Below are 19470 nucleotides of genomic sequence, written 5' to 3' on the forward strand. Positions count from 1 at the left end.
ACACAAGCTTTAAATGACACAATAGACCAGATAGATTTAATTGACATTTATAGGATATTCCATCCAAAAACAGCAGATTACACTTTCTTCTCAAGTGCACAGGGAGCATTCTCCAGGATAGATCACATCTTGGGTCACAAATCAAGCCTCAGTAAATTTAAGAAAATTGAAATCATATCAAGCATCTTTTCTGACCACAACAATATGAGATTAGAAATCAATTACAGGGAAAAAAACGTAAAAAACACAAACACATGGAGGCTAAACAATACGTTACTAAGTAACCAAGAGATCACTGAAGAAATCGAACAGGAAATCAAAAAATACCTAGAGATAAATTACAACGAAAACACGATGATCCAAAACCTATGGGATGCAGCAAAAGCAGCTGTAAGAGGGCAGTTTATAGCAATACAAGCCTACCTCAAGAAACAAGAAAAATCTCAAATAAACAATCTAACCTTACACCTAAAGGAACTAGAGAAAGAAGAACAAACAAAACCCAAAGTTAGCAGAAGAAAAGAAATCGTAAAGATCAGAGCAGAAATAAATGAAATAGAAACAAAGAAAACAACAGCAAAGATCAATAAAACTAAAAGCTGGTTCATTGAGAAGATAAACAAAATTGATAAACCATTAGCCGGACTCATCAAGAAAAAGAGGGAGAGGACTCAAATCAATAAAATTAGAAATGAAAAAGGAGAAGTTACAACAGACACCACAGAAATACAAAGCATCCTAAGAGACTACTACAAGCAACTCTATGCCAATAAAATGGACAACCTGGAAGAAAAGGACACAGTCTTAGAAAGGGATAACCTTCCAAGACTGAACCAGGAAGAAACAGAAAATATGAACAGACCAATCACAAGTAATGAAATTGAAACTCTGATTAAAAATCTTCCAACAAACAAAAGTCCAGGACCAGATGGCTTCACAGGTGAATTCTATCAAACATTTAGAGAAGAGCTAACACCCATCCTTCTCAAACTCTTCCAAAAAATGGCAGAGGAAGGAACACTCCCAAACTCATTCTATGAGGCCACCATCACCCTGACACCAAAATCAGACAAACATACTACAAAAAAGAAAATTAGAGACCAATATCACTGATGAATAGAGATGCAAAAATCCTCAACAAAATACTAGCAAATAGAATCCAACAGCACATTAAAAGGATCATACACCATGATCAAGTGGGATTTATCCCAGGGATGCAAGATTTCTGCAGTATACGCAAATCAATCAATGTGATACACCATACTAACAAACTGAAGAAAAAAAACCATATGATCATCTCAATAGATGCAGAAAAAGCTTTTGACAAAATTCAACACCCATTTATGATAAAAACTCTTCAGAAAGTGGGCATAGAGGGGACCTACCTCAACATAATAAAGGTCATATACGACAAACCCACAGCAAATATCATTCTCAATGGTGAAAAACTGAAAGCATTTCCTCTAAGATCAGGAACAAGACAAGGATGTCCACTTTCGCCACTATTATTCAACAGAGTTTTGGAAGTCCTAGCCACAGCGATTGGAGAAGAAAAAGGAATACAAATTGGAAAAGAAGTAAAACTGTCACTGTTTGCAGATGACATGATACTATACATAGAGAATCCTAAAGATGCCACCAGAAAACTACTAGAGCTAATCAATGAATTTGGTAAAGTTGCAGGATACAAAATTAATGCACAAAAATCTCTTGCATTCCTTACACTAATGATGAAAAGTCTGACAGAGAAATTAAAGAAACACTCCCATTTACCATGACAACAAAAAGAATAAAATACCTAGGAATAAACCTACCTAGGGAGACAAAAGACCTGCATGCAGAAAACTATAAGACACTGATGAAAGAAATTAAAGATGATACCAACAGATGGAGAGATATACCATGCTCTTGGATTGGAAGAATCAATATTGTGAAAATGACTATACTACCCAAAGCAATCTACAGATTCAATGCAATCCCTATCAAATTACCAGTGGCATTTTTTACAGAACTAGAAAAAAAAATCTTAAAATTTGTATGGAGACACAAAAGACCCCGAATAGCCAAAGCAGTCATGAGGGAAAAAAACGGAGCTGAAGGAATCAGACGCCCTGACTTCAGACTCTACTACAAAGCTACAGTAATCAAGACAGTATGGTACTGACACAAAAACAGAAATATAGATCAATGGAACAGGATAGAAAGTCCAGAGATAAACCCAGACACCTATGGTCAACTAATCTATGACAAAGGAGGCAAGGATACATAACGGAGAAAAGACAGTCTCTTCAATAAGTGGTACTGGGAAAACTGGACAGCTACATGTAAAAGAATGAAATTAGAACACTCCTTAATACCATACACAAAAATAAACTCAAGATGGATTAGAGACCTAAACGTAAGACCGGACACTATAAAACTCTTAGAGGAAAACATAGGAAGAACACTCTTTGACATAAATCACAGCAAGATCTTTTTTGATCCACCTCCTAGAGTAATGGAAATAAAAAAAAAAACAAAAACAAATGGGACCTACTGAAACTTAAAAGCTTTTGCAAAGCAAAGGAAACTACAAACAAGACGAAAAGACAACCCTGAGAATGGGAGAAAATATTTGCAAACGAATCAACGGACAAAGGATTAATCTCCAAATATATAAACAGCTCACGCAGCTCAATATTAAAAAAACAAACAACCCAATCCAAAAATGGGCAGAAGACCTAAACAGACATTTCTCCAAAGAAGACATACAGACGGCCAAGAAGCACATGAAAAGCTGCTCAACATCACTAATTATTAGAGAAATGCAAATCAAAACTACAGTGAGGTATCACCTCACACCAGTTAGAATGGGCATCTGGGGATGGTGGTGTGCTGAATTGGGCGATTGGGATTTACATGTATACACTGATGTGTATAAAATTGATGACTAATAAGAACCTGCTGTATAAAAAAATAAATAAAATAAAATTCAAAAATTTTAAAAAAATAAAGAAAGAAAGAATGGGCATCATCAGAAAATCTACAAACAGCAAATGCTGGAGAGGGTGTGGAGAAAAGGGAACCCTCTTGCACTGTTGGTGGGAATGTAAATTGATACAGCCCCTATGGAGAACAGCATGGAGGTTCCTCAAAAAACTAAAAATAGAATTACCATATGACCTAGCAATCCCACTACTGGGCATATACCCAGAGAAAACCATAATTCAAAAAGACACATGCACCCCAATGTTCACTGCAGCACTATTTACAATAGCCAGGTCATGGAAGCAACCTAAATGCCCATCGACAGGCGAATGGATAAAGAAGATGTGGTACATATATACAATGGAATATTACTCAGCCATAAAAACGAATGAAATTGGGTCATTTGTTGAGATGTGGATGAATCTAGAGACTGTCATACAGAGTGAAGGAAGTCAGACAGAGAAAAACAAATACTGCATATTAACGCATATATGTGGAACTTCGAAAAATGGTACAGATGAACCGGTTTACAGGGCATAAATTGAGACACAGATGTAGAGAACAAACGTATGGACACTGAGGGGGGAAAGCAGTGGCGGGTGGGGGTGGTGGTGTGATGAATTGGGAGATTGGGATTGACATGTATACACTGATGTGTGTAAAATGGATGACTAATAAGAACCTGCTGTATAAAAAAATAAATAAAATAAAATTCAAAAAAAAAAAGAAAACTATAAGATACTGATGAATGAAATCAAATACGACATAAACAGATGGAGAGATACCATGTTCTTGGATTGGAAGAATCAATATTGTGAAAATGACTATACTACCCAAAGCAATCTACAGATTCAATGCAATCCCTATCAAATTATCAATGGCATTTTTCACAGAACTAGAACAAAAAATTTTACAATTTGTATGGAAACACAAAAGACCTCGAATAGCAAAAGCAATCTTGAGAAACAAAAATGGAGCTGGAGGAATCAGGCTCCCTGACTTCAGACTATACTACAAAGCTATAGTAATCAAGACAGTATAGTACTGGCACAAAAAAAGAACTATAGATCAGTGGAACAGGATAGAAAGTCCAGAGATAAACCCACACACCTATGGTCACCTAATCTATGACAAAGAAGGCCAGAATATACAATGGAGCAAAGATAGCCTCTTCAATAAGTGGTGCTGGGAAAATTGGACAGCTACATGTAAAAGAATGAAATTAGAACACTCCCTAACACCATATACAAAAGTAAACTCAAAATGGATTAAAGACCTCAATGTAAGGCCAAACACTATAAAACTCTTAGGGGAAAATATAGGCAGAACACTCCTTGACATAAATTGCAGCAAGATCTTTTTTGACCCACCTCCTAGAGTAATGAGAATAAAACCAGAAATAAACAAATGGGACCTAATTAAACTTAAAAGCTTTTGCACAATAAAGCAAACCATAAACAAGACAAAAAGACAACCCTCAGAATGGGAGAAAATATTTGCAAATGAATCAACTGACAAAGGATTAATATCCAAAATACACAAACAGCTCATTCAGCTCAATATCAAAAAAATAAATAACCCAGTTAAAAAATGGGCAGAAGACCTAAAGAGACATTTCTCCAAAGAAGACATACAGATGGACAATAAACACATGAAAAGATGCTCAACATCAGTAATTATTAAGGAAATGCAAATCAAAACTACAATGAGGTATCCCTCACACCAGTCAGAACGGCCACCATCAAAAAAGCTACAAACAATAAATGCTGGAGAGGGTGTGGAGAAAAGGGAACCCTCATGCATTGTTGGTGGGAATGCAAATTGATACAGCCACTATGGAGAACAGTATGGAGATTCCTTAAAAAACTAAAAATAGAACTGCCACATGACCCAGCATATACCCAGAGAAAACCATAATTCAAAAAGACACATGCACCCCAATGTTCATTGCAGCACTATTTACAATAGCCAGGACATGGAAGCAACCTAAATGTCCATCAACAGAGGAATGGATAAAGAAGATGTGGTACATATATACAATAGAATATTACTCAGCCATAAAAAGGAACGAAATTGGGTCATTTGTAGAGACGTGGATGGATCTAGAGACTGTCATACAGAGTGAGGTAAGTCAGAAAGAGAAAAACAAATACTGTATATTAATGCATGCATGTGAAGCCTAGAAAAATGGTACAGATGAACTGGTTTGCATGGCAGAAATAGAGACACAGATGTAGAGAACAAATGTATGGACACCAAGGGGGGAAAGTGGTGGGGGGGTGGTGGTGGTGGGATGAATTGGGAGATTGGGATTGACATATATACACTAATATGTATAAAATGGATAACTAATAAGAACCTGCTGTATAATAAAATAAATAAAATTCAAAAATTCAAAAAAACCAGGATTATAAAAGAGATGTAAAGAGGTGAAAAGGAAAAAGATGAAATGAAATGGAAGATATAGAAAAGAATGATACAAATACAAGGACAACATATTAATAAACTTGAAAGTCTATGAAATTGAAAATTTCTAGGAAAATATAAAGTATCAAATTGTCTTTAAAAATCAGAACATTGATGAAAGAAATCAAAGACCTAAATAAATGAAGAAATATACCATGTTCATGGATTGGAAGACTCATTATTGCAAAGATGTCCATCCTCCCCAGAAGAACCTATAGATTCAAGATGATACCAATCAAAACCCCAGCAGAGTTTTTCTAGAAATTAACAGGCTGATTCTAAAATTTATACAGAAAGACAAAGAAACTAAAGAACTAGAATAGCTAAAACAATCTTTAAAAAGACATTAAGTCAGAGGATTCACACCATGTAATTTCAAGACTTAACCATAAAGTCAAAATAGGGTTGTGTTGGCAAAAAGATAGATACACAGATCAATGGAGCAGAATAGAAAGCACAGAAATAGACCCACACATATATAATTGATTTCTGACAAAGTTGTAAAGGCAATTAAACGGAATGTGGACAGTCTTTGCAATAAATGGTGCCAGAACTGGACATCTATATGCAAAAATAATAAATAAAACCAAGAACCTCAATTCATATCTAACACTACATATAAAAATTAACTTAAAATGGATCACAGACCCGTAAATGCCTAAAACTGAAAGTTGTAAAAGAAAATATGAAAGGAACACTTTGAGACCTTGGGTTAGACAAACACAGTTTATATACCATAGCAAAAGCACAATTTAAAAAATATTTTTTACAAATTAGACTTTATCAAAGTAAAACATTTGCTCTTTAAAAGACACTGCTAAGAAATGAAAAGGCAAGCCACAGACTAGGAAAACAATATTTCTAAAACATGTATCTGACAAAGACTTCTATCTAGAGTAAAGAACACTTAAAACTCAATAAGACAACCCAAATAAAATTTAGACAAAAGGTCTGAACAAAGGTTTGACTTTAACAAAAGATATAAGAAAGGTCAATATGAACATGAAAAGATGCTCAACAACATGAGTAATCAGTTATATGCAGATTAAAGCCACAATGCACACTCACTCAAAGGGCTAAAACTAAAATCTGACAATACCAGGTATTAAGGAGGATACAGAGCAACTGGAGTTCTCATGCCTTGCTGGTAGGGATATAAAATGATACAATCATTTTGGGAAACAACTTGGTAGTTTCTAACAGTAAATTTTTATTTAATATATGACTCACTCATTCCACTCCCAGGTATCTACCCAAGAGAAATGAAAATATATGTTTATCCAAAGACTTTTAAGCAGTTTTATTCACAACAGCAAAACAATGGAAACAACCCAAATGTCTAGAACAGGTGAATAAATAAACAAACTGATATGCTGGAATGCAGAAATATAATGGAATACTACCAAGCATAAAAAAAGAATCACACTACTGATACATGCAAAATAAATGAACCTCAAAAACAACCTGTTGAGTTAAATAAGCTAAACAAAACACATACTGTATGATTCTATTTATATGAAATTCTAGAATGACAATGTTTGACTGGGGTCAAAGGTGGATTGGTGGGAAGTGATTGCAAAAGGGATCAAGGAAATTTTGGAGGGTGATAAAAATGATCTACATATGCATTGTCTGATATCATAGCCACTAGCCACATGTAGCCATTGAGCATCTGAAATATAGATAAATTTCAGATATAAATTGAGGAGCTAAAATCTAAATTTAATTTAAATAAATTTAAGTTTAAAAATTGATACTTGATTCAGTTATTGGGAAACAGTTAAGTACGTTTAGAGAAACCTAAGTATGGGAATCTACTTTTTCAACTGTAAATTTTATGAAATCTAAATACAAATTAAGTAATGTAATGAAAATTTAGCATTGAATTCAGATGTTAATGTAAAATACACACTGGATTTTAAAGACTTAGTAGGAAAACATAATGCAAAATGGCTTAATAATATTTTTTATTGATTACATGTTGAATTGATTTATAATATACGGCATTAAATAAAACCCATTATTTTGTTTCTTTTAAACTTTTTACTGTGGCTACTACAAAATATAAAACTATGTATTGCCAACTGAAAGTTGTCACTTGTCGTCTGCCTCTACAAGGATTAGGTCACTAACCACAGCAGTCGCTGACCTTCAACACACCCTGAAAGGAGTTCAGGGTGGAGATATCAGGAATGAGGCACACTGTGCTCTGGCAAGAACTGGCAGAACAGGCCTCCAGAGAGTTAGGTATTTTCAGAAGATTTTTTGTTGTTGTTGAAGTATAGTTGATTTACAATGTCGTGTTAGTTGCAGGTGTACAGCAAAGTGATTCAGCTCCATTATAGATTCTTTTCCATTACAGGTCATTACAAAATATCAAATATAGTTCCTTGTGCTATACATTAGGTCCTTGTTGTTTATCTATTTTATATATAGTAGTGCATATGTGTTAATCCCAAACTCCTAATTTATCTCTCCTCCCAACCCTTTCCCCTTTGGTAACCATAAGTTTGTTTTCTATGTCTGTGAGTCTATTTATGTTTTGTAAATAAGTTCATTTGTACCATTTTTTTAGATTCTACATATAAGTGACATCATATGATATTTGTCTTTCTCTGTCTGACTGACTTCACTTAGTATGATAATCTCTAGGTCCATCCATGTTGCTGCAAATGGCAATATTTTATTCTCTTTTATAGCTGAATAATATTTCATTGTATATATATGTATGTGTATATATATTATATATATATATATATATATATATATATATATATATATATTATATATATACACACAGCATCTTCTTTATCCATTCATCTGTTGATGGACACTTAAGTTACTTGCATGTCTTGGCTATTGTAAATAGTGCTGCTATGAACACTGGAGTGCATGTATCTTTTCAGATTACAGTTTTCCTCTTTTCTGGATATATGCCCAGGAGTGGGACTACTGGGTCATATGGTAACTCTATTTTTAGTTTTTTAAGGAACTTCCATACTGTTCTCCATAGTGGCTCCACCAATTTACATTCCTACTCACAGTGTAGGAGGGTTCCCTTTTCTCCACACCCTCTCTGCATTTATTATTTGTAGACTTCTTGATGATGGCCATGCTGACTGGTGTGAGCTGATGCCTCATTTTAGTTTTGACTTGCATTTCTCTAATAATAGCAATGTTGAACATCTTTTCATGTGCCTGTTGGCTATCTGTATGTCTTCTTTGGAAAAATGTCTATTTAGGTCTTCTGTCCAATTTCTGATTGGGTTTTTTTTTTGATATTGAACAGTATGAGCCGTTTGTATATTTTGCGAATTAAGCCCTTGTCTGTCACATCGTTTCCAAATATTTTCTCCCATTCCGGAGGTTGTCTTTTCATTTTATTTATGGTTTCCTTTGCTGTGCAAAAGCTTATATGTTTGATTAGGCCCCATTTGTTTATTTTTGCTTTTATTTCTTTTGCCTTGGGAGACTGACCTAAGAAAACATTGTTATGATTTATGTCAGAAATGTTTTGCCTATGTTCTCTTCCAGGAGTTTTATGGTGTTGTGTCTTATATTTAATTCTTTAAGCCATATTGAGTTTATTTTTATGTATGGTGGAAGGGCAGGAGAAGATTTTATGAGCCTAATTTCTTGCAACCTCTCATATCTAGAAAAACAGTAAAATCATTAATCTGCTCCTCGTGACTAGCAGCAACCCTCTGCCGAAATGTGCTTGATTGCACGTATTCCCCTTCACCAAAATCATATATGTACTGACCTCCCCCTTTACCTCTTCAGAGCAGTTCCTCAGAGCTCTCAGAGAGGCTGTCTCCCAGGCTACAGTCCTCATTTTGCCCCAAATAAAACTTAACTCACAACTCTCATGTTGTGCATTCTTTTCAGTCGGCAGTATCTTGCATCTTCATTATGGTGAAAACAAAGGTATATACATTTGTCAAAATTAAAATTAGTGTTTGACTGCATATAAATTATGCCTCAATAAAGGTGATAAAACTATTAAATTGGGTTGTATTGGGTTGGCCAAAAAGTTCGTTCGGGTTTTCTGTAAGATGTTACAGAAAACCCGAACGAACTTTTTGGCCAACCCAATATATATGTACGTGTGATAATTTGTGCATATAAATGTATAAATGACTATCTTGTTGGTGACCTTTCCTTATCAATAATCAGAAACATAAAAAAAAATTCTGTGGACATGCAAAATTAACTGTTCCTCTCAATAGTTAACACATTAAATTATATTACGGTTATTTAATGTTGGCCTCCATCACTAGCAACTGAGTTTCTTGAAGGCAGGAATCCTGTCTTGTTCATGTCCGTATAAGCCTAGCACTTAACACAGTAAGTTAACATAGCACTTTACCAATGTTTTAATAACCGCTGAACTGTCCTAGCCAACCCACAAAGATCCCTGCAAATCTGGCATTATTACTCCCATTTTTCATATGAAAAAAGTGAGGGTCAGAGGACAGAAAGCTTAGAGTAACTCACCAAATATCCAGAACTAGTAAGTGAAAGAACTATGTTCCAAACCCACATTTGCCTCAACTCCAAAGCCCATTCTTCCACACTACACCATACTGCCACCTCTCCAGGTGGCCATTTCGTAACTGTTTGATGAACGCCTAAATCAAAATAAAGATTAGTATTTAGGGGCAATGGAAGCACAGAAATTTTCCTGAACTTCTAGTGTTACAGCTTTATGGTCTTTGAATGGGTTCCCTTGAGACAGAGAGGAACTTGGCAGCTCTTGCTAGAAGATCAGGAAGGATGAATCTAGTAGGAAAAAAAAATTCCCTCCCAATTAAACTTTCCATTTGGGAGTCTGAAGAAGAAAAATAACACAGAACAAAGAGCATAGGAAAGAGAAAAAAAGAAATGCTGAATCTGCTAATATAGTTAATTAATGTGAAAGAATTAATCTAACAGTAACTTCAGCATTCAAAAATGAAAAGTTAGGAGATCCTACAAAGGTACAGTTTCTAAGTCTTTTGGAGCTCCTTTTTAATTAGGCTCCCAGAATCTCAGCATTCCTGTTTGAATAATCCATATTACTGGTTATTTATTCAGCTCCCCACTGCTGCACATTTACAAGCCATATGCTACAGGAATACATCACCTCATATTTGCACTCAAATATCCAAAGACACTGGCAGTTCAGACCTTTAAGAAGCTTAGAGAAAAGTCCCTGCAGAGTATAGTTTTAAGGTTAGAAGGTCCAGGAAGCCAAATGCATCTTCTTTATATGCTATTTGCTTGAGAGAAGGTGGGTCATTTCAACAAAAGGACAGGCAATTAGAAGGGTAAAGGAGATAAATAAACAAAAGACTCAAGAGAGTAAAGCTAGCAAAAATCAGCTGAATACTAAAGGCCTCTGAATAATTCCAATGCCCCTCTCTGCACTTTAAAATAAATTTTTAAAAACAGTTCCACAAAGGAAGATTCTTCAATCAATCTAAGGTCTGGTACACACTAGACAAACCAAGAGGTCTACTGTGCCACTGGGCCTACACAAGCCTTTAAAGAGGAGAGGTTTTAGTAACATATACCTTGATAATCTTAAATACAAAAATAGTTTAAACACAAAAATTTGTAGAATTTGTCATTGGAGAATTTTTTATAACAGCAAAACATTGGAAATACCCTCAATATCAATAACAAAGGAAGACTAAGTTATATTCCCTTCGAGTCCATTATTCAGTTATTGAAAACTCTCATGAAGGTTATGTCAAAACATGGGAAACAGCATGTTAAGTTCAAACAAACAAACAAACAAACGAGAAAAAGTATAGAAAATTACACGTGTGGTAGGCCTAAAAAGCTGTTAAAAAGAAAAAAATTATGGGAAAAAAGACTACAAGGAATATGCATCCAAAGTTGGGCTGTGTTCAAGTGACAGAGCTGTTTTTTAGCTTCTTGGAGGCAGGAATCCTGTCCTCCAATTCTGTATAAGCCAAGCACTTAACATAGTACCTTATCAGTCCTACTACTAACGGTAGTTTTGCATGTCTATATTCTAAGCTATCAAATTTATTAAAAATTTTTTTCCATGAAATAAATTAACAGAATTTTCAGTGTACCTGCATATGTTTCCAGACAGCAGACTCTGGCTCAATTTCATAAAGAATAATCCCATGATTAGAGTCTCTAGGATCTCTCAATTGAAAAAACTGACCATTGATACTACAACCCCTTCTCTGGTTACCCCTTCACACCATTTCTCTATTTCCCTTCCAAGCCAGATTTCTCAAAAGAGTTATCCATAACAAGCTATCTCCCATTTACTTCCAACTTTAGGATTCTGTGAATTATACTAACATGATATTTACTATAAATATTTTAAGAAATTAAAGCATAAATAATAAGATATACAAGGAAAGTACTATAAAGAAAAGTTCTAGAACTGTCTTGCACATTTTCATATCTCCTATGCTAGCCACATAGCACATGCACAATGCATTATTGAAAATAACACATAATGAAAAATATGTATAAGTGAAAAATATGAATTATATTCTGCTGTCAATAATAAAAATATGGACAAACATATGGCACAGACAAGTCTATGTGGAATATAAAGAAAACTGGGCTAAGTTTAGAAATTAACATAGGATATGCTGAGAAGTTAACGACTAGATTTCCCAAAACCAACACACTATAAGGAGGAGCAAAAAAAACATTTCCCTTTGATGGAGTGGTCCTATTACCAAATGACACACAAATGACATAGGGCACAGACTGAAATATACTTTTTATTCATCCAATCTAACTTTAGAAAAGACCATACACACACTTGAAGACTTTACTGTTTTATATATCTAGGAAACTCAATGGAATAAAAGACCATAGCTACATGTTCTTGAATCCAGGCTAACAGTGAGGAGTTGGGCAAAAAAAGATGGAGAGCTAGGAGATAACAGGAGATAAGAAGCATACCTTAGCATGAGATTCATCAGTTGAAGACCCTCACCCTTCAGGAAGCGCTCACGATTGGAACTGAGCATTAGGCAGGAACAGAGTGAATCAAACAGATTCTCCATCATCTCCTGCTCCTCGGCTGTGCTAGGATTGTGTCTTTTAAACACCTGTCAAGTAAAGATATCAGAAAGCACAGAACCATAAGAGAATGCCTTTTCATCAACCAGCACTCAACAGTTTCCAAAGCCTATCTACTCCAAAAACCCTATAACTGAGGAAACAGAAGCTTACCAAACAAAATTCTCATCAGTTTCCATTATAGAGAAACTGGGCTTTCTGATGCACAGGTTAAATAAATGGCTATCAGTTCATGCAAAAAACCAGAACACTCAACTGACCACTGAGTCCATGAATAACTGATAGTTCCAAGGAGGCAATTTAACAAAAACCAACAAAACCTTTTCATTGTGAAATAAATTAACATGTAGAAAACTCTATAAAAGACAAGTATAGCTAAGTGAATAAAGTGAACGCCCCTGAAACCAGCATCCAGATCAAGAAACAACTTTGCCAGCTACCCCCCAAAGCCCTCCACTTGCCCTACCCAACCACATTTCTTTCCCTTCTAAAAGAAACCACAGTCCTGAAGGGCAAATCTTGGCTCAACATAAGGAACAGTTTCCTAACCATCAGGGCTACTGAACTGCCTCATAGACTAGTTGTGGCTCTAAATCATGGGAACAGCGAAAAGCAGTTTTATCTTTGCCAGAAATATATGGCATGTTAAGAGGAAAGCCTTTTAACAGTGTATGCATACCCATACAGTCTACTACAAAATGATCAATAATCTTGCGGGAACAGGACTAAGCACTTTCCCAGAACTGGGAACAGATTCACGTTTCAAAGCTCTATTTTTTGGGGTGGAGGCCAAGCCACTGAGGCTGCTGGCACCAAGACGAAAGCTGTATGCAAACTGACATCTCAGACACTCCCAACACTCTTAAGATTTTATCCAAATGATCTATTTTCAGTCCTGGTTTTGGAATAGCACAGATGAGATCTGTTAGAAAAAAAATCTTAACAGTATTTTCAGAATGCCAGCAGAACAACATTTCAACAGGATTTACATTTCTTACAACGAGCAAAATGGCAATTTCTATTTTCCAGCCTCCAGTGCCACATCCTTCCCTATCCTCCTCTCTGACCTCTATCCCATTGTACTCCTGAAGCTTATCTGGATCCTAACTGAATAGACTCCAATTTAGTGGCAGACTGACAGGAAAGCAAGTGAATAATCTTGGGAGTGGGTCAACTAAAAATAATTTGGCATTCTTGGCTCAAGAATATACACTAAAGCAGGAAGCACACCTCTTTTGTATTGATAAATATCAGAAGACTGAGAAAGTCCACACCAGATACACAGTGATATCTGGTCATAAAGAGCAAATGACTAAGAAAAGGAGGCAAACCATGTACCTCCAATGTGACCTCAAACCTGCCAACACACTCCATATGGCTTGCATCACATGGCTTATTCCTTCCAACAATTTCCAGCTCCACCTCCCATTTAAAGCAAGCCATGTATCTTCACGGCAGACAGGAAGCATAAGAATTACTCACGGATAACTGCTGAAGAAGCACATCGATTCCATCCAGTTCCCCAAGCAATTCCCTGTTCTCTAAAAGGGGAAAAAAATAGAAGGAGAAAAAAAAAAATGAAGCTAACTGTCAGATTTTACAGCCGTCTAACACTGATACATCAGCAAGCAAAATCAATACAGCTTGACAGAGTACAAAAGCTGCAGAGAGCTAGAGGGAGAGCAAGGGGATGCCAAAGGCAAGAGAGCTTGCTGTCATGATCTGAAACAAGCCTGGCTCCTATCCTAACAGAATATCAATACCGAGAGGGAGCCTTACCATCATTGTCCTGGAGCAATATGGCCAGCACTTCACTACAATACAGTTTGTTGGCATCAAAAGGCATCTTTGCCTGTTGGGAAATAGGAGAAATGAGAAAAACGTTAAGGGGCCTTGCTTCCTTCCCCAGGACAAATTTTTTCACAAGTACTAGGATCCGAGTTAGAGAGAAGTAGAAGTTAGAAAGGGAAAGGGCAGGTTAAGGGTAAAAAAAAGTCTGCCTCTGCTCTCAAGAGACCAGACTCAAGCACCGCATAGTAAAACCATAAACAGTAGATGTACACAACAGCTCTCACACTCCTAAAGCCCAGGTGCAAATGTCACCTCCTCTGTGAAGCCTTCCCAAATTCCCCATTTTGAGTCTAGGGACTATTGTCTAGCACATAATACATACTCAAATGTGAACTAGATAAATGATTGAAAGTTTTGAACATTTAAGACTAAAATCCATCATGAAGCTTCATTCACAAGTTACAATCATAAAATTAGGCTGTAAATTAGCTGATAGATGATCAGAGAAGCTGAAAAGAAAGCAAGCTCTTGTTTTGATTAGTTGAATGTCTTTATAACAAAGTAGTTCCTTTCAGATTTTTTTTTTAAATGCTTAAAATTTAATTTGAAATCATAAACCTATCTGCTCGTGGGCCATAATCTGCCTACTATTTAAAAAGGAAACCACATTAAATATGCAGAAATGTGTTAATATTTTAATACCCAAATTACTACCCACAATTCTTTCCCTGCTGCATGCTCTGCTACTTGGAGTTGCAGAGGGGACACACCTACTGCAGAGCCTATTTTTCATGGTCATCCACATTGTTGCCCCAGTAGTGAGACTCAAGTGCCTCATCATTTACAATGCCCTTTGGATAAAGGTACACAGAGAGGAGCGCAAGCCTCATCGATGTGTTTTTATTTACCGCACCCTTGATCCTTAAAATGCAGCCACGAAGACCACGACTGTTAATCAGCAGCAGCCTTGCTACCCATCCAGGTTTTTGAACTAACAAATAATTACTGTGCCTGGAAAGGACAGGGGAAGTGTTTATACTGAAGCTAATACCTCCATCCCCTTAGCGCCATTCACAGCTCTGTTTGGACACTGATTCTGCACTTAAGAAGGAAGAGTGGCCCCTAATGAAGCAACACCCAGCATCTTTTCAGTTCTCTCTGCATGTCTTCCCCATCAAGCCTAAGTGCACCCCACAGGGTTTCAGAAGGCTGACCAGGTATGACCCATCTTAGGTTAAAAGATCTGTAAATACAAGGTCTTATGTGTGCTGACTGCAAGTTATGCTCCCTGGGCAAGCTTAAGGCCTTGTTTCAAGAAATTCAGTACAACAGCCAGGGTTTAAATGCAATCTGTGGCGTTTTTCACTTTAAGAAAAACAGTTTTATACAAATCAAAATACAAAAGTGAAAAGCCAAGGGGTGAGCATGTCTATCAGAATGAAGGATTCGCTAATAAAATCACGTACTCAAATGATTTAAATTCAAGTATTGCTAGTTTAAATTATTTAAGCCACACCAACTTATATGCAGCTTTTTAAGGGTCAGGATTCTTGTTGCAAACAAGATACACTCAACTGAAAGAAGCCAAAAGACATCAGGCCACTAGAGCAATAGCCTTTCTGTGGTTCCAATGCCTCTGGTCTTTCATTTGATTTTATAAACTCCTGTCTCTAAGGTAGGAGAGAGGTTTCCCCTTTTTTTCCAACAAATATTTATTGGGCACCTGCTATATGCAAGACACAAAATTGAACGTGATAGCAAACAGGCGAATTTGAAATGAAACTGGTCCATTGTTACGTCATTTAAAAAATTACACTGAAATAAAGTTAATTTTATCAAGTAATAATACATTTACGTTAAAAAAAAAAAAAAGGACATGAACCTGGGATGAGACATACCTAGATTTAACTCATAAGCATGTACTACCTATGTGACACTAAGTCTGCAGTTCCCAAACTGTGTGCCAAGGTACCTGGGACATCATATTGAATTCACAGGGGATTGCAAGGATTTACAGGATTTCCAAGGAAAGCACAGTGACATCTCACATCTGCTGATTACTGAGCATGTTAACCACTAGCTTCAGGTACATTTCTTTTTTTTTTTTTTCTTAACATCTTTATTAGAGTATAATCGCTTTACAATGGTGTGTCAGTTTCTGCTTTATAACAAAGTGAATCAGTTATACATATACATAGGTCCCCATATCTCTTCCCTCTTGCATCTCCCTCCCTCCCACCCTCCCTATCCCACCCCTCTAGGTGGTCACAAAGCACCGAGCTAATCTCCCTGTGCTATGCGGCTGCTTCCCACTAGTTATCTATTTTACATTTGGTAGTGTATATATGTCCATGCCACTCTCTCATTTTGTCCCAGCTTACCCTTCCCCCTCCCCATATCCTCAAGTCCATTCTCTAGTAGGTCTGCGTCTTTATTCCCGTCTAGCCCCTAGGTTCTTCTGACCTTTTTTTTTTTTTTCCAGATTCCATATATATGTGTTAGCATATGGTATTTGTTTTTCTCTTTCTGACTTACTTCACTCTGTATGACAGTCTCTAGGTCCATCCACCTCACTACAAATAACTCAGTTTCGTTCCTTTTTATGGCCGAGTAATATTCCATTGTATATATGTGCCACATCTTTATCCATTCATCTGTTGATGGACACTTAGGTTGCTTCCACGTCCTGGCTATTGTAAATAGAGCTGCAATGAACATTTTGGTACATGTCTCTTTTTAAATTATGTACATTTCTTTTGATGACATCTTTTCTTTGTGAAGCTGGGTTTGGGTGGTTGCTGTGATAAAAGAACTATGTGAAAATCAATGTGGAACAGGAATGAAGATGGTTGTGTTCCATCTGATTCCAAGGCTTTAGAAGTTGTGTAGTACAACTACACAAGAGGCACACACATCTACTGGTAAGTAATTGTGGTATTTAAGAATGAAATAAAAAATATATTTTATTTTAATTCATGCATATTATTTTTTTGAACGGCTACTAAAGTCTTAGGACATAAATATGTATTAAATTTGTTTGGACCTAACTACTTTAAATGGGACTGGTAGGTCCTTTTTGGCATAGAACCCTGTAAAAACAAAATTACTGAGATACTGATGGCACCATAAATTAAGAATGTTCATCTATGACTGAAGTAACATTTCCTGGTCTCAAGTTTCTTTATCTGTAAAATGGAAACAATAAAATAACATCTTCTTTGGAGAGTTACTCTGAGAAATAATATGGAAGTACCTAATACATAATAGTTGCTGTAAGTTTTTCTGATGATTGGGATCAGAAATATCCAGGTTAGAATCTCAGTTCTAACAGTTACCAGCTATGTGATCTTGGCCAAACTACTCTGCCCCTCTAACCTGATTGATATCTCTTATGTTGAGTGAAACTGGGCTAGATGGGAAAGCAGGAGACTAATCTTTCATGCCTAGCCAAAAACAAAAGTCACCAAGGAAGTTTTATTTCTGTTTAAATCTCAGCCAGAGATGACAGCCTCCAAGCTTGCAAAATACCAAACTGCCAAATTACAAGGACATTTAGTCAAAATCAGGAGGAAGGAGAATTCATTTAGCAGGTATAGTCTCTTGGATTTTGCAAAGTTAGTCAATGGGAGTTGGAGCTTTGGGGGCTCTCTTCTATCCAGGAGCCTGGTGATCCTAAATCTTTCAGCTGTCAGAGTAATTACAGAGTCAAGCATAGGTTTGTACTCAGCATGTACTGGCCTTGAATAAAATTAAACTTCACCTTTTTGGGAGCTGCTGCTTTTTTGGAAAGTACAAGACATTTATGCTACCACCCACAGCCAGAAGCTGCAGATTATTTCTGCAGCTCACCTCTGGTACCTGGAACACATGGGGCAGGTTCAGACACAGCTACAGCCCTGGACAATAGTCAAAGCAGATTGTGCCCTACAAAAATCCCATCTCCTGGTCATAAGAGGCTACAGACTTAGCATCAACCAGTTGTACATGTAGTATAACATAGCCAATTCTCAATTCATTAGCTCAAACGCCAAACATTGCAACTGTTTTTGAAGCAATGATTTAATTGGGAAACAAAAAGGAATCTCAATTTTGTTTCTTTGGAAAAGAAAAAAGTTTTGGTGTTATTTTCAATAGTACACGATATCCTAATAAGTTTGTATTCCCCATTAAAAAGTGAACTATGGGGCTTCCCTGGTGGCGCAGTGGTTGAGAGTCTGCCTGCCAATGCAGGGGACACGGGTTCGAGCCCTGGTCTGGGAAGATCCCACATGCCGCGGAGCAACTAGGCCCGTGAGCCACAACTACTGAGCCTGCGCGTCTGGAGCCTGTGCTCCGCAACAAGAGAGGCCGCGATAGTGAGAGGCCCGCGCACCGCGATGAAGAGTGGCCCCTGCTCGCCGCAACTAGACAAAGCCCTCGCACAGAAACGAAGACCCAACGCAGCTAAAATATATATATATAAATTAATTAATTAAAAGAAAAAGAATTCTTAAAAAAATAAAAATATAAAAAATTATTAAAAAAAAAAAAAAGTGAACTATGGTGCAGTGTCTCTCATACTACTGTTATCTGCTTACCTGTTAAACCATTTAATGTAATCCTCCGCAATGGGTTTTATCCTTATTAGCAGCACAAATGAGTGAGGTTTCATTTAGTGAATGAAGAAATCCACGAGTATCTCTGTATACTGCTAGGCTACCAGTACATAAAGGAGACTCACCAATGTGCCACTCACTTAGTTACTCAAGGACTACTGAATAAACAGGGGATGATCAGTTAAATAGCAGGGTTTTATCAAGCAATGTAAACATAAGTACTCTAGGATGGGGGTTCTCAGACTTCAGCATGCATCAGAATCACCTGGAGGGCGTGTTAAAACACAGATTGCTGGCTCCACCCCAAGCTGGGCAGATTTAATGAGTCTGGGGTGGGTTCAAGAATTTGCATTTCCAACAAGTTGCCAGGTAATTTTGATGCTCCCCATTGGGAACCACACCCTGAGAACAATCGGGAGGAGATGCACATATGATGGAGTCCCAGTCCTTGCTCTTAAGGAGTTTAAGGACATTGGGAGAAAGACAAGGAGCACACATGAAAAGAGGAAAGTCTGCCAGGTGACGAAGAAAAGATGTTCCATGAGCGTAAGGGTCACACAGTTATAGGCGTATGTTACAACCCAGATCT

At 36.8% G+C, this 19470-nt stretch overlaps 1 protein-coding gene across 4 annotated transcripts in view; it reads right to left on the reverse strand.

Annotated features, from left to right (window-relative positions):
• CTNNBL1 (catenin beta like 1) overlaps positions 1 to 19470 on the reverse strand; it is a 163653-nt gene that overhangs the window by 76136 nt on the left and 68047 nt on the right. For all 4 annotated transcript variants that reach the window (XM_082361971.1, XM_082361974.1, XM_082361973.1 and 1 more), the window contains 3 exons: positions 14275 to 14347; positions 13978 to 14036; positions 12376 to 12524 (listed from right to left, as the gene is read on the reverse strand). In XM_082361971.1, the coding sequence (XP_082218097.1) occupies positions 12376 to 12524; positions 13978 to 14036; positions 14275 to 14347 (281 nt within the window). The remainder of the gene's footprint in view (positions 1 to 12375; positions 12525 to 13977; positions 14037 to 14274; positions 14348 to 19470) is intronic.

The sequence above is a fragment of the Balaenoptera borealis genome (assembly GCF_965194805.1).
Source record: "Balaenoptera borealis genome assembly, chromosome: 16".
NCBI classification, from domain to species: domain Eukaryota; kingdom Metazoa; phylum Chordata; class Mammalia; order Artiodactyla; family Balaenopteridae; genus Balaenoptera; species Balaenoptera borealis.